Source organism: Psittacula echo (assembly GCF_963264785.1).
Source record: "Psittacula echo genome assembly, chromosome: 27".
Classification (NCBI taxonomy): domain Eukaryota; kingdom Metazoa; phylum Chordata; class Aves; order Psittaciformes; family Psittacidae; genus Psittacula; species Psittacula echo.
Window position 1 is genome coordinate 2,516,867 of NC_137762.1, and position 12,722 is coordinate 2,529,588.

The 12,722-nt window shown below is 49.0% G+C and overlaps 1 protein-coding gene across 3 annotated transcripts in view; it reads left to right on the forward strand.

The window, feature by feature from the left end:
* The window catches only part of DIP2B (disco interacting protein 2 homolog B), a 67,692-nt gene that overhangs the window by 47,689 nt on the left and 7,281 nt on the right, over nt 1-12,722 (forward strand). For 2 of the 3 annotated variants that reach the window (XM_080635256.1, XM_080635257.1), the window contains exons 13-31: nt 50-152; nt 1,058-1,122; nt 1,382-1,475; nt 1,995-2,114; nt 2,563-2,677; nt 3,265-3,404; nt 3,560-3,696; nt 4,440-4,520; nt 4,786-4,913; nt 5,662-5,776; nt 6,659-6,860; nt 7,233-7,342; nt 7,467-7,547; nt 8,041-8,164; nt 9,056-9,177; nt 9,736-9,847; nt 10,256-10,365; nt 10,993-11,123; nt 11,221-11,389. In XM_080635256.1, the coding sequence (XP_080491382.1) occupies nt 50-152; nt 1,058-1,122; nt 1,382-1,475; nt 1,995-2,114; nt 2,563-2,677; nt 3,265-3,404; nt 3,560-3,696; nt 4,440-4,520; nt 4,786-4,913; nt 5,662-5,776; nt 6,659-6,860; nt 7,233-7,342; nt 7,467-7,547; nt 8,041-8,164; nt 9,056-9,177; nt 9,736-9,847; nt 10,256-10,365; nt 10,993-11,123; nt 11,221-11,389 (2,259 nt within the window). Of the gene's footprint in view, nt 1-49; nt 153-1,057; nt 1,123-1,381; nt 1,476-1,994; nt 2,115-2,562; nt 2,678-3,264; nt 3,405-3,559; nt 3,697-4,439; nt 4,521-4,785; nt 4,914-5,661; nt 5,777-6,658; nt 6,861-7,232; nt 7,343-7,466; nt 7,548-8,040; nt 8,165-9,055; nt 9,178-9,735; nt 9,848-10,255; nt 10,366-10,992; nt 11,124-11,220; nt 11,390-11,522; nt 11,557-12,722 lie in introns of all 3 variants that reach the window. The other variant, XM_080635258.1, reaches the window with a different exon arrangement.

Sequence of the window (12,722 nt, forward strand, 5' to 3'; positions counted from 1 at the left end):
ATGTGCCTATTCTGAAATGACAAACGTGGCTGTTTTGTCTCTTCTGCAGTACAAGACCAGCAAAGAGGGCAGTGTTATGGGTGTTACAGTGTCCCGCATTGCCATGCTGTCTCACTGTCAAGCCCTGTCTCAGGCCTGCAACTACTCTGAAGGTGGGTGATGCCGCAGGAGCGTCACAGGAATGTTCAGTAGCATGAAGTGTTTGCCTCTGTATTTTAACACCTGGCTGTGCACAACAGCATCTGCTTTAGTAAAGGGAGGTTATAAAAGGCACAAGTGCAGATTATTTCTCCCTCAAAAGAAAAGCCTATTTATAAGCTTTTCCCCTTATGCAAACTGCCATAGTGAAAAGGAATAAAAAGCGGCATTTGCATCCCATCTCGAAAGTGAACAAGTCCCTTCTGATGCCTCAAAAGGGAAGCAAATGACTCAAAAATGGAGCATTCTTCCTTGAGTTCCCCTCTCGCTGCACTGCACACCCATTAAAGGCTCTTTCCAACCTTTTGTTCTTGATAGTGTGTGTAAATACCAAAGCACCTCTTGTGCATTCTGTACAGGTTACGTGAGGCTTTTTGGCTAAACCAGAAATGGGGAATGGAACTTGCTGGTGGGATTACAGAGAGTTCTGCTGCAGGATATGGGTTTAGTCAGGTCTGCCTTGTAAATTAAGCTTATTTATAGATCCATGAGTGAAACTTTATTGTTAGAGCTGTGTCATTGTATTAAAAGCAGAGTTTGCCTTTTGGAAGCCATCACTTCAGTTTCAATTGCTTCTGGGAGTCAGTGCTTGAATGATGCTCTCCACTCTCTTCCCCTGCTGTTGCTCATGCATGATGAGGTTAAGATCCTCTCTGTTCTACTGACGTACAGTACACGCTGGCGTTTGATTTTCTTGCAACGTTCTGGGATGTGTCCTCTTGCATTGATGCTCGCTTGTGTTCCTTTGCATAAGAAGGAGCTCTGACTTGGAATATGTATAATCAGACAAACAAGGCTCTGGACAGGTTCAAATGACAGATTCAGATTTCACTTCAAAGCCTCAACTTTGTTTTTTCAGGTGAAACCATAGTGAATGTTCTGGATTTTAAGAAGGATGCAGGCTTGTGGCACGGGATTCTCACGGTGAGTTGAGCCTGGAAGCACTTTCTGAAGCATTTCATAGCTCTTAATGATGGCAACGTCTGAGGGGATGGTTGAGGACCCTTCACCTATTGAGTCAACCATTTAACCCTGCAATTCTCTGGAGGAAGAGTAGGAACATCCTCAGTTACATCAGTTCGTGGTGGGGTAGGGGTTGATGTAGATGGAAGGTGACCCCTGTTTCTGCTTGAGAACAGGGTTTACGAGCCCCTTCCTGAAAGTCTTTCTTTCTACTTTGCAGAATGTAATGAACAAGCTGCACACGATCAGTGTGCCCTATTCTGTGATGAAAACCTGCCCGCTCTCGTGGGTGCAGAGAGTTCATGCTCACAAAGGTAACTGTGTGTTAACACAGCTCCAGCTTGAAGCTCTCAGGATAAGTGGGCAAGGAACATTTAACACCTCGCGTGCTTTAGATGCTGTTGTCTTGTTCTTCCATGGCAAATCTCAAGGACCAAACCTCTTAATTCCTTTCTAAACATGCACAAAGTCCTAATGCCATGTGAACGTCAGCAGACTTGAGGGGGACCTTGTAACCTGTGTCCTTGAAGCCAGTGCTTTTATAACACCAAGAAAATAGTTGAGCACAGCAAGATCTGTTGGTGCCCAGGCCTCACTGAGGACATTCAGATGGTGACGGTGATTTATGCACTCTGGAGGAGGGGCTCTGATAGTGACAGACCCTGGCTCAGGTGGTGGGCAAATGGGCAAAATGCCACAGCAGATGCTGTTGTAGGTTGGGACTTGCTGTCACTGCAGGCTCATTTGGGAGTGCTGGAGTGCATATTCATATGACAGTGACTCATGGAAAGCTTTGCTTTGTCCTTACATGGGTTTTTTGTCTTGATTCGCAGCAAAAGTTGCTTTAGTCAAGTGTCGAGACTTGCACTGGGCCATGATGGCCCATCGAGACCAAAGAGACGTCACTTTGAGTTCTCTGCGCATGCTGATTGTAACCGATGGTGCAAATCCTTGTGAGTATCCACATCCTGCTCTTCCCAGGAGGGATTTCCCAGCTCCTTGTCTCACAGGCTCAAGCTTAACTCCTGTAAGTAAAGGGTGTCCCCATCCAAGCCGGTTTTTGCAGCAGAATGCCATGGGTGATGGTGTTAAAGGCTTTACTGAAGTCTGGGTAGCCAACATCCACAGCCTTCCCCTCATCCATTGAGTGGGTCACCTTGTCCTAGAAGGAGATCAGATCAGTCAAGCAGGACCTGCCTTTCATCAACCCCTTCTGAAGGGCCTGATCCTGTGGTTGTCCTGTATGTGCCCAGTGATGGCACTCAGCGTGATCAGCTCCATAACCTTCCCCAGCACTGAGGTCGGGCTGACAGGCCTGTAGCTCCCCACATCCTCCTCCTTGTAGATGGGCATCAACTCAAACCATGCGAAGTCATAGCAGCGTGGTTTCTGTCTTTCCAGGGTCTGTTTCCTCATGTGATGCCTTCCTGAGCTTGTTTCAGAGCCATGGGCTTAAGCCAGAGGCAATTTGCCCGTGCGCCACGTCTCCAGAAGCGATGACCATTGCGATACGGAGGTAATGGGTGCACAGCACTGCAGGCTGGAGTTCAGTCACAGTTGGTCACAGTTAGCGTGTACTAAGACCCACTGCCACTGTTTATGCTGAGGTGTTCCAGTAGCTAAGATGTTAAACATTATCTTCTAAGGTACAAGTGTTTTTTTTCCCCTCTGAGATGTGTGACAGCTCAGCAATGCCTGCAAGGAGTGTGCATGCATTTTCCTGCTCTCCATTTACGAAGCTGGGGTGGTATTCCTGGACCTGAGATTCAATTTGATGCCGCTTTGGACACTCATTTTCATAGCCTGTTTCTGTCCATTGCTGCCTTCTGTGATAAAGAGCCCCGCCGTCATCTGGCCTGGGCACTGGTGTTTAACATGGGGTCAGCTGAAGAGCCCGAAGAAGAATTGCACTTGCCCAAGAATGGGGTTCCTTATGTGTTGGTGAATGTGGCTCTTCCTCTGCTGCCATCTCACAGGTTTAAATTCGTTATGCAGAGAAGTGCACACTGAAATCTGTGTGTTTGTGTTGCTGTGAAAGCTTCCTCTGAGCCTAATCACAGCCTCTGTGCCTGACGGAGTGCATTGGTTTTGTGTCCTTCAAAGGCCTGGCGTCCCCGGGGCACCTCTGCCTGGCAGGGCCATCCTGTCCATGAACGGGCTGAGCTTTGGTGTGATTCGTGTCAACACCGAAGACAAAAACTCTGCTCTCACTGTCCAGGATGTTGGCCACGTGATGCCAGGAGGTAAAAACGTGCAGGGATCTCCTCTAAGACCTTTCAGAGTGGATGGGCTGCAATGGTTTTGAAGTCCCACGTTCAGGGAGGTTGGGCTGTGGCGTCTGTCACAGTCAAATGTGTCAGACCTTGGGGCCTAAGTAACCTTGTGTGATTCGTCCTAGGAATGATGTGTATCGTGAAACCTGATGGACCACCTCAGCTCTGCAAAACAGATGAGATTGGTGAAATCTGTGTTAGCTCCAGAGCAGGAGGAATGATGTATTACGGGCTGGCAGGGGTGACAAAGAATACATTTGAGGTGTGTATAGCAGAATGCATCTTTCTTTCCCTGTTTTCTGTGTAGAATTCATAGAATCATAGAATAGGGTTGGAAAGGACCTTAAGCTCATCCAGTTCCAATCCCCTGCCATGGGCAGGGACACCTCACACTAAACCAGGTCACCCAAGGCTCTGCTCAGCCTGGCCTTGAACACTGCCAGGGATGGAGCATTCACAGCTTCCCTGGGCAACCCATTCCAGTGCCTCAGCACCCTCACAGTAAAGAATTTCTTCCTTATATCCAGTCTAAACTTCCCGTGTTTCAGTTTGAACCCGTTACCCCTTGTCCTGTCACTGCAGTCCCTGATGAAGAGTCCATCCCCAGCATCCCTATAGCCCCCTTCAGATACTGAAAGCTGCTCTGAGGTCTCCACGCAGCCTTCTCTTCTCCAGGCTGAACAGCCCCAACTTTCTCAGCCTGTCTCCATACAGGAGGTGCTCCAGTCCCTGCTCATCCTCGTGACCTCCTCTGGATTTGTTCCAAAGCCTTGTATAATCTCTTGGGTTTGTACCTTAGGTGTTAATGTTGCTCTTTAGCAAGATACTGCAAATCTCCTCACAGTCCGGTACATTCAGTGTTTCCCTTTCAGAAAGGTCTCCAGCAGTGCTAAAACAATGCCTGTACCAGGGATTCCCTCATCACTTCACGCTCATACAGCGCAGTTCTTGATGTGCAGAGTGCTCTCCTATCCTTTGTCTCCAGTGTCCTCCCTTCTGTTGCAGGTTATCCCTGTGAACTCAGCCGGCTCTCCAGTGGGTGATGTGCCATTTGTCCGCTCCGGCTTGCTGGGATTTGTTGGACCTGTATGTAATACACTTTGTGAGCTCACATTGCTGTACTCTTGTTCACGTTGGTAGCCTTCAGTGTTTGAAGGAAAAGCATTTGTGTGCAGAGGTCTATGGCTGCAATGCTTCTGGTTTGGTCCTACATGATGCAATTTAAAGAGAAAGAAAGCATGTTTTGTACATCCAAATCACATCCAGCTGTAGTTACGAAATATGGAAGTCAGCAAAGACATTAGAATATCCACTTGTTTAAGTTCCTCACAGATACCTTCTGGTCTTGCAGGGCAGTTTGGTGTTTGTGGTTGGGAAGATGGATGGGTTGCTGACAGTCAGTGGCCGCAGGCACAACGCCGACGACATCGTCGCAACGGGATTGGCAGTCGAGTCAATAAAGACGGTTTACAGAGGAAGGTCAGCACAGCAAACCTTGCCCCTCCCCGTAAGCTTCTGCATGAAGCAGGGTCTTTAGGGTGATCTTTGATGTCTCTTCAAGTAAGTGGTGGCTTTGGGTAGCTCAGTTACTGTCTAAACCAGGGAAGATTTGCTTTACTTGGCCTGGTCCTGCCCAACACGGGTCTGGTTTCCCCACTCTTGTCTGGCTTTTCATCAGGTCTTTGGACATATGGGGAAGGAATCAGGTAACAAGATCGAGTCAGGCACATAGAGAATTCAGTGCTCTGTAGAACTTACCCCTTAGCCTCTGTAGTCGTCAGCTGCTGGCTGATGCTCTGCAGGAAGGAAGGGTTTCATCAGTCCAAAGACACTTCATTTTGTGGAGCAGTTTAGGGTATAATTCCCCAGATCCTCAGGCAGGGTTGGAGCTTGTGTCTTGGGAGGTTTTAAGCCCCTGTATCGTGTAGATGCTTTTAAAGCTTTAATGGCACTGGGGATTCCTCCCATGTTGGAACAGCGATGTGAGAGCAGGTTGGGAGGACATGGAACTGTGCTATGTAGAAATATCAGCAGAAGGTGGAATGAATCCCTTAATTCACAAAGTCTTTCCTTTTTTACTCAGTTTTAGTTGTTTAATGTTAGTTTTGGGGGTTTTTCCTCTGTATTTGCCCCATGGGGTTTTTCTCAATGAGTTTTGTATTTGGCTTCATATTCCTGAGGAGCACAACTGGAACTTGTGCCAGTGCAGCTCTCCCTTATCCCCCAGGATTGCTGTCTTCTCCGTATCTGTCTTCTACGATGAGAGGATCGTGGTGGTTGCAGAGCAGAGGCCGGATGCATCTGAAGAGGACAGTTTTCAGTGGATGAGTCGAGTGCTGCAGGTTGATCCATGTACACGGGTGGATGGGCAGGGTTTGTGCAGCCTTGCAGTGTGTGAGCAGATCCGGGGCCATCAGCAGGCCCCAGATGGAAGGAGCACAGGCTCATTGCTCCTTGTTGGCACAAGCTTGGGTACATCTGCTCCACACAAGCTGTTCTGGTCAGTCCTGAAGGTCTGACCACAAAGTGGTCAGCATTAGGCTGCCACAATGAGCGTAGAGCAGCACATTTGCCTCTCAGCACTGCAAAGCAGAGCCAGTGTTTGAGCTTAGGAGTTCTGCTTTAGCATTGGTCATGGTGATGCTCAAAGTTAGGCTTTAAAGCCATCCTTATCTTTGGAGATGCATTTTCAGCAGGGAGACAGGAAAGCAGCTGAACAAGGGGAGTCATAAGGAGAATGAGTAGCAAATACACACAGTGAGAGCTGCCTGCATTGCGTGTGTGTCAGTGTTGAGAATGATGGTTCAGGTTGTGAAGTATGCACACTGGGAGAGAAATCAGGGGAGTACCTGGTGGGCTGAATAATGCATTAGATGCCTGAATGCTGAAGCAGCCAGAAAGCAGCAGTGTGATGGCTCAGAGGAGATAGATGGGTAAAGCCCTGAGCTCCAAATCGTGAGATTCATCAAGCAACTGTGTGTATTTGGGGATTTGGGCCATGAAAAGCTTAAAACTGGATTTCTTGTCTATGAAATGACGAAAGGCAGGGATGCTGCAAGCACTTAACTCTAACCATAGGGCTCGCTGATGTTACAGAGGGGAACTGAAATGCTAGTGACTGACTCACTCCTCCAGCACCTTATAAATGCAGGGATTTGTCTTGCAGATGTCAGGGCAGCCAGTGTAGTACCAGGAATCCCAGTGACCACCTTTCCTTCCTCTAGGCAATTGACAGCATTCACCAAGTGGGTGTGTATTGCCTTGCTCTTGTGCCAGCCAACACGTTGCCAAAAACTCCCTTGGGAGGGATCCACATCTCACAAACTAAACAGCACTTTCTGGAGGGCTCCCTGCATCCCTGCAACATCCTCATGTGCCCGCACACGTGCGTGACCAACTTGCCGAAGCCCAGGCAGAAACAACCAGGTAACGTTGATGCTGTAAACTGAAGTTTACCTGCAGAGCTGGGTGATGCCTCTGAGCATCCTCCATGCTGAGGACCAGAGCTTGGGGCCTGTGGTTGGTGTCTGCTTGAGGCCTCTTCGCATGTGTCAGTCTAGGAATTCTGGTTCCTACCTTTGAACGCCTTGGGATTCTCTCTGCCGGTGAATAGGAGCCTTCTGAACTCTATCAGTGAGGTTGGATTACCTCAGGGATGCTGCTGGCATCCGTGTCCAGGAGCAGTGGGATCCTGCAGGGCATCTTGGTACCTTTGTCCCTGCAGATTGCAGTTCTAGGCCAGTTCATTCCCATTTGCATGGCAAGTCCCCATTTCAGGTGGCTGTTCTTTACCAACAGGCGTTGGCCCTGCCTCTGTGATGGTGGGGAACCTGGTTGCTGGGAAGCGCATTGCTCAAGCCTCTGGAAGAGATCTTGGTCAACTGGAAGACAACGACTTAGTTAAAAAGGTAAATCAGGCTTTCTTACAGCTAGAGAATGGGAGGGAATTTACCCTGCAGCTCAATGGGAAGCACTTAAACACCACCTCTGAAACAGAAGCACTGATGTTAAATTGCTGCCTCTTTGTTTCAGCACCAGTTCCTGACAGAGGTGTTGCAGTGGAGAGCTCAAGCAACTCCTGACCACCCACTCTTCCTTTTGTTAAATGCCAAGGTACAGTCGGTGCTGAGCTGTTGGGGTTCAGCACAAGCTCAAGACTGGTTCAAACCCTTTTGCCCATCCAGTGTCTTCTGCTTAGTCTCTGGACCAGATTTTGCCCATAGATTTATAACCTTTGAACCTCCAGGTCACGTCAGCTCAGTGACTGTCCTGGTTCAGTGCTTGCTTTTAAAACTGAGCCTGTTTGTAGGTCCCACTGGTTCCTGTATCCTTTAATGGTGTATCCTTCTTGAACACGTTCTGACAAGGTTCTGGTGCAGGAAGACCTGAACTGACTGCCTGGGAGGTAGAATTTTCTAGAGCAGCTCTAACTCCATCTCTTTTTTCCATGGTAGTGAATAAATGGCTCATTGGATGCCAGCAGCCTGTAGGTAGGGATAACTTGGAGCTATAGACTGACACTAGCAAGCAGGTTTGGAGGGGTTTTCCTGCACTGACACTTGTGTTGTGCCAGGCCCTGTTTAGAGCACTTTTGTCTCCTTTCAAGGGAACCACTGTGTGCACAGCCACGTGCCTCCAGCTGCACAAAAAGGCGGAGAGAATCGCATCGGTTCTGTGCGACAAAGGACACCTCAATGCAGGAGACAATGTCGTGCTTCTGTATCCTCCTGGTAAGCGAGGTTTACTGATGGCTGCAGCGTGGCCTTTACTTGAGATCGCACTGAGAACTGGAATTACAGGAGAGGTCACTGGAACAGCAATACCGTAGGGACTGCATGAACTCCCTGGTCTGGTTTGGGCTGTCTTTGGAAAAGCCAGTTTGTGCCTGGCTAGAACTTGCTGTGTCATCAAAGGCTTCTGGGGTTATCAAAGACCCTCTGGTACAATACGTTCACCACGAGGTTCATAGACACTTGTGACCGTGCTGCATGGGCTGGGAAGCTGTGCTACCAGGGACTCCTCAGCTCCTGGTCTGCTCAGATCTTGGTTTCCTGAAGGCACATGGCCCCTTTTAGCAGCGTTTCATCCAGAAACCATGTACTTTGCTATGAGGAATGGCCGGGTGGCATCTGGTGCCATTGCCTCCAGCTCCAGGAACTGAGTGCTTCCTCTGGGGCTTTCGACAGCAGCAGGTTGGGAACGATGGAAGTGCAGTCTGGCCAGCAGCACGCAGCTTCAGCACTTGGGGTGTGCAAGATGCTCACTGCTGGTGAGAGGTGCTCTCTGGTGTGTGTACTCCTTGCCCTGCCACACGGTTCTTTGTGTTCTGACTCTTGAGTCATTTGACACTTGGGATGTTGCTCTCCTGTAAGGCAGATGTGGTTTTCTGTGTGGTCTCTCCTTTCCCAGTCCCCTCTCCCAAGCTTTCTTAGCTTCCCTGTTGTGCTGCCCTTAGTGTTTGGACTGCTTACGTTGCACATCCATGCTGTGGAAGTGACTGGTGCTTGTGCCACCTTCTAAGGAGAGATAGCAGCGGGTGCTTGCAGTAAAAGTACTCACCTGGTGCCCCCAGGGCGTGCACCCCTCAGTGTCCCCCACTACAGCCTATTGTGTCCTTGCAGGCATTGAGCTAATCACCGCCTTCTATGGCTGTTTGTACGCTGGCTGCATCCCCGTGACCGTGAGACCACCTCATGCTCAGAGCCTCACTGCTACGCTGCCCACTGTGCGAATGATCGTGGAAGTGAGTAACGGGGTGGGAGCTGAGAGCGGGGCTGCAGCACCGCTGCCTCGGCCTCTGGTGGTTAACACAGCCCCCCGGGCTCCCATGCTCTTGACACGACAGCAGTGATTGAAGCGCATCTTCTAGCTGAAGGCCAGTGTTCCCCTTGGTAAAGCGCAAGAGACCCACCTCTCCCTTTGTGGCAAGTTGAATTGCTGTACAACGAGTGCTTTCTGAGGGATCCTAACGTGATGCTGCCACTGAAAATGTCCCATTGATGCTCCTTACTGCTGGGCAAGTGCAAATCCTGCTGTTAGTTACTTCCCAAGCCCAGTAACCAGGAAAGGACCATGGGAGAGGAAGGCAGATGTTCTCCCTTGCCCTAAAGCTCCTGACGTGGCTGTTTGCATTTTAGGCTGCGTTTAGGGGTTTCAGTGAAGGGAATCAATGGAGGTTTGCAGAGGGAAACTGGCTACAGGTGGCAAAAGGGCCTCTGAACATAAAATCTCCCACGGGCAGTGCCGCTGGGATGTGTGGTTTCTCCTTCCTTTGTTTCCTAGTGAGTGTTTCTGGTTTCAGGTCAGCAAAGCCGCCTGTATCCTCACAACCCAGACCTTAATGAGGCTCCTGAAATCCAGGGAGGCAGCTGCTGCTGTGGACGTGAAAACCTGGCCAACCATCATTGACACAGGTGGGCTCGTGGGCTAAAAGGCTTCTTTAACGTTGCATAGGGGGTTGACCACCGTGGGGACTCTCCCCTATTTCAGGTACAAACAGGATGGCTCTTAAGGATTTGGATGTTTAGGAAACCTGCCCGAGATCTAGGCTAGGTCTGCCCTTATTTACTGACATCTCTGCTGCATTTGTTGAGCTATGCATGGGAAATAACTGTACTGGAGACGAGAGTGAGTCTTTTCTCCCTTTTCCTGACAATCATTTCCTACATGGGAGCCGTGGCACGAGTCTCGTCATGCGTTCAGTCTAAAAGGAATTAATAGAAAGCTTTCTCATCCATCCCTGGCTGTTTGAAAGCTGTGTTCTCCTTTCACATACCAGCTCAGTAACCAAAATGAACCACGTCTGTGCCTTGCCTTTACAGATGACTTGCCCAGGAAGCGGCTGTCTCAGCTCTATAAGCCACCTACGCCTGAAATGTTAGCATACCTCGATTTTAGTGTTTCCACAACAGGGATGCTTACAGGAGTAAAGGTACAGTAAAAGGGGTTTAGGAGATGGGGGGTTTGGTGTCTTGTCTTTGGCTGATCTTTTGAACCACCTCCCCCTCTGACCTCCACCAGAGCTGGCTCTTGTAGCTTGAAGCCCAGTAAAGCTTTTCTTGCAGTAAAGCTATGGATTCAGTGCAGGCAACGCAGTGGGACTTTGCGCTCAAAAATCACTTTGGCAACGTAGGAAGGGAGGTCTCTATAGTGGGCATCAGTTCTGCTGCTGCCTCCCACTAGGAGAGCAGTGAGCAAGGTGAGGAGAGGGGTGTGAGCTTCTGCTTTCCCCTGCCAGGAGCAGAACAGGAACGCAGTTGATAGAAAGGAGGATAAGAACCTAAACCATTAAAGCCTTAAACTGTCATTAGTGACTGGCTGTGACTGGAGTCTGAGATGCCTAAAGCTTTTTAAGCAATGGCTGCTGTTATGGCTGGTCCTGGTTTACTGGGGCTCAGAGGTTTCTGCACCTGCTATTGAAGATAAAGATGTGGAACCCATCATTCATGGGGCAGTGTTAGGAAGTCAAACCCATCTCTATTCTTGCCTGCCTGTCTTGATGAAGTCCTGGGTTGATGCCCTTCAATTTGAGCATGGTTTCTCTGTCTCTGTGTTGCAGATGTCCCACGCAGCAGTGAGTGGCCTTTGCAGGGCCATCAAGCTGCAGTGTGAGCTCTACTCCTCCCGGCAGATTGCAATTTGTCTTGACCCCTATTGTGGACTGGGGTTTGTGCTCTGGTGCCTTTGCAGGTACAACTTTGGAGGGGAAAAGGGAAGGGTTGACTCCTGGCTGGTTATAAATGGGAAATGGCATCAAAAGTGTTTTCTTCCTTAATGTTCCTCACAGTGTGTACTCTGGACACCAGTCAATTCTAATTCCTCCTATGGAGCTGGAATCCAATCTTTTCCTCTGGTTATCTACTGTCAGCCAGTATAAAATAAGGGACACTTTCTGTTCCTATTCAGTCATGGAACTGTGCACAAAGGGACTTGGAAACCAAGTTGAAATGTTAAAGGTAAGAACTGTTCCTTGAATGCTGTTACAGAAATCAAGCAAAGCGAAGTGATTGTTGTGCAAGAGGAAAACTGTTGTCTTTGAGTCTCCAGCCCACAGCTTGCTCAAAAACCAAAAGCATTTTGCTTTTGCAGCCTCAGGAAAGGAAAAGGATCGGGATGGATCAGGGTATGTATTGCAGTGCAGGTAGCACGTTGCCAATGAGTGTCAGAGACTGCTGGGCAAACCTTAAGAGAGGATGCCAGCAGCAGGATGCTATGCGGAAGAGCTGCTTATGTAAGAGTCTGCAGTGAAGGCTCAGAGCAGCACATGATGCAAAGCACACATGTCAGGGGACTTGCTAAATAGAGGTGTTTGCTCCTTGGAGATGAGAGGAAGGGAAAACAAAATAGCTCCATAAAACACTTGAGGTGCCTTTTTTGCATGAGGTTTACTGAAATAGCGCACTGCATCTATGAGACTGAGGATCAGTCTTGTTCTGTTGAGGGCAGGAAGGTGTCTGCTGTGGGGTGTATCACCAGTTAAACAGCACAAGGGACGTGTTTGATCCATGGGTGAACACTGTTTAGTGCATTTGTGATCGTGTCCAGAATAAGAATGGATTCTGGCCCCAGTTTTGTTGAAGGTTCAATGTAATCCCAGTAAATGACTTTCTTCTCACTTGGTTTGGTTTCCATCTATATAAATAGTGAAGAGATATAATCTTAGCTGACAAGCACTGCAGCAGCACATGATGCTATGCTCTCTAACAGAGGAAGAAGTGCTGTTATAATGCATCTTTTGTTGTAGCAGTATTTCTAGGCTCTGTTCAGACACATATCTCATAGTTACAAGTAGAAGCTGAAAAGAGGAAAGAACTCGAACACAAGGACAGGGTTTTCCTGCATTTCCTCAAGTCATCTCCAGGGACAGAAAGCAAATGCGAATCATTTAGAGAAGAGATCCAGAGCAGCCCTGTGGAGAAGGACTTGGGGGTGTTGGTTGATGAGAAAATGAACATGAGCCAGCTGCAGTGTGCGCTCGCAGCCCAGAAACCAACCGTATCCTGGGCTGCATCAAGAGGAGCGTGACCAGCAGGTCGAAGGAGGTGATCCTGCCCCTCTACTCTGCTCTCGTGAGACCTCACTTGGAGCATTGTGTGCAGTTCTGGTGTCCTCAACATAAAAAGGACATGGAACTGTTGGAACAAGTCCAGAGGAGGCCACGAGGATGAGCAGGGGCTGGAGCACCTCCTGTATGGAGCCAGGCTGAGAAAGTTGGGGCTGTTCAGCCTGGAGAAGAGAAGGCTGCGTGGAGACCTCAGAGCAGCTTCCAGTGTCTGAAGGGGGCTATAG